The 1,681-nt window shown below is 56.1% G+C and overlaps 1 protein-coding gene across 1 annotated transcript in view; it reads right to left on the bottom strand.

Annotated features, from left to right (window-relative positions):
• Positions 1-1,124: 1,124 nt before the first annotated feature.
• SLC7A5 (solute carrier family 7 member 5) overlaps positions 1,125-1,681 on the bottom strand; it is a 42,161-nt gene continuing 41,604 nt past the window's right edge. The window contains exon 10 of the mRNA XM_011370249.2: positions 1,125-1,349. Within this exon, the coding sequence (XP_011368551.2) occupies positions 1,140-1,349 (210 nt within the window). The 3' untranslated portion in view covers positions 1,125-1,139. The remainder of the gene's footprint in view (positions 1,350-1,681) is intronic.

Raw genomic sequence — 1,681 nt, 5'->3', positions numbered from 1 at the left:
TATTTGGGGGTCATGAGATCACATGCCTGGGGAGCCAGGGACCCCCACGTCACCATGACTTCTAAAGTTCTCAGAGAAGCCAGAAACCCAGAACTTGGTGTGAAACCTCCAAGTCTGAGCATTTGTATACTGGGCTTGTGGGCCTCCCTATTGGTAAGCACCAGCCTGCACTCCTGGTTAGCAGTGGGAACACTGAGCCTCTGTCAGGGACTGTAAGTCACTCTGCAGGGTGTGGCCGCAGAACTGGGCAACAGGCGGAGTGTGCTGGCCTTCTGCCTCACCCTGGTTTCAGAACCCTAAGATCACCAGGAGCGACAATGGGATGATAGGTCCCGGTGTTGGAGGACTGTCTGATGGGCCCTTCCCAAGGGCCCACACCTGGGCCACCACTTGGAAGACACCCAGGTCGCCCACTGCTGGATGACAGCCTATGGTCCTGCAGAGGGGGTAGAGCAGGCGGGTGTGTATGAGAGGCCCAGATGAAAGCTCTGTAGGGGTTGATTTCAGGACAGAGGGTCACACTTTAGGACCATTTTAGTGCTCTGCAAGATGATTACCAGGGAGCCTCGTCTGGACTCGAGGCAAAGGTCTGCAGAAATGACTAACGGTGTCCTAGTCATGGGGGGGTCCGATCAGAATTCAGGAATGGCCACCCTGAAGATTTTACAAGCCACCTAGGATGTGGTGATTGGGGTGCAAACACCAAGGACTTTTCCAGGAGCGGGTCACATTAACAGCGGCCTCAGTACAGGCTCCTAAAAAACTTGGCTTGTCAATTGGCCCTATGACCACGGTGCAGAGATCCTGTTTTCTCCTTCTCTGCCTTTCTAGGTCAGCCGCTGTGTTTAAGCTGGCGACAGGCAGTGGGATTTCGTTACTTGGCAAAAGCAGCCTGGTTTTCTGGAATCCCTTGTTATGAGATTAGCTTGTGCCAAGCTGAGCGTCTTATCCTTAAAATACGTGGGCCAGACGTCACCGCCAGACACACCAAGTGGCTGAACCTTTGGTCGGCGTCATGAAAAAGCCCCCGGCTCCTGCCCAGCCACGCTCTAGGCTGTAGGATTAGATGAGACAGCAGACAGCCTGCTCCGGAGAAGGCTGGGGTGCTGGTGGACCCCGGGCAGGGATGGAGAGAGGCCTCACTGCCAGGCTGCATTGGGGAGATACTCACAAATGCCTTGGAGGAGCCACTTGGGCTTGTTTTTCCACTGGACCCCAAGGAAGTATACCGGCAGGCCACTGAGGATTATGGCAAAGCCAATGCCACACTCCACAGGGGTCTTCCAGAAGGAGACAGCAATCAGGAACAGGCAGGCCAGGATGAAGAACACAGGGAGTGCCAGGTTCACCTGGAGACAGAGGGTGGAGCGATGGGCATCAGTCCAGAGCTGATGCCAGCAGTTGGCATCTATCGCTCCCTTCCCACACCTGCCACATCCTGTCGTTGCAAGTCCTGTCCACCTTGCTCAAGGAGCTCCACTCCCGCCACCACCTGCTCTCGCTCAAGCCATGCTCCCCCTCGGGCCCACCCAGCCTCTCCCATGGGACCCCACAGAGCACACCCTACGCCCCTGGCTCTGAGCCCATTCCTCCTAGCCTGGACTGCCAGGGCCGTCATAAGTGCCTGTCAAGCTCTTTCAGCATTTACCACAGTCTGACCTGTGCTGGTTTTCTCTGAGTC

The sequence above is a fragment of the Pteropus vampyrus genome, unplaced genomic scaffold, assembly GCF_000151845.1.
Source record: "Pteropus vampyrus isolate Shadow unplaced genomic scaffold, Pvam_2.0 Scaffold166, whole genome shotgun sequence".
NCBI lineage: Eukaryota > Metazoa > Chordata > Mammalia > Chiroptera > Pteropodidae > Pteropus > Pteropus vampyrus.
Note: the sequence above shows the minus strand (reverse complement) of the source record. Positions and strands in the feature narration are given on the sequence as shown.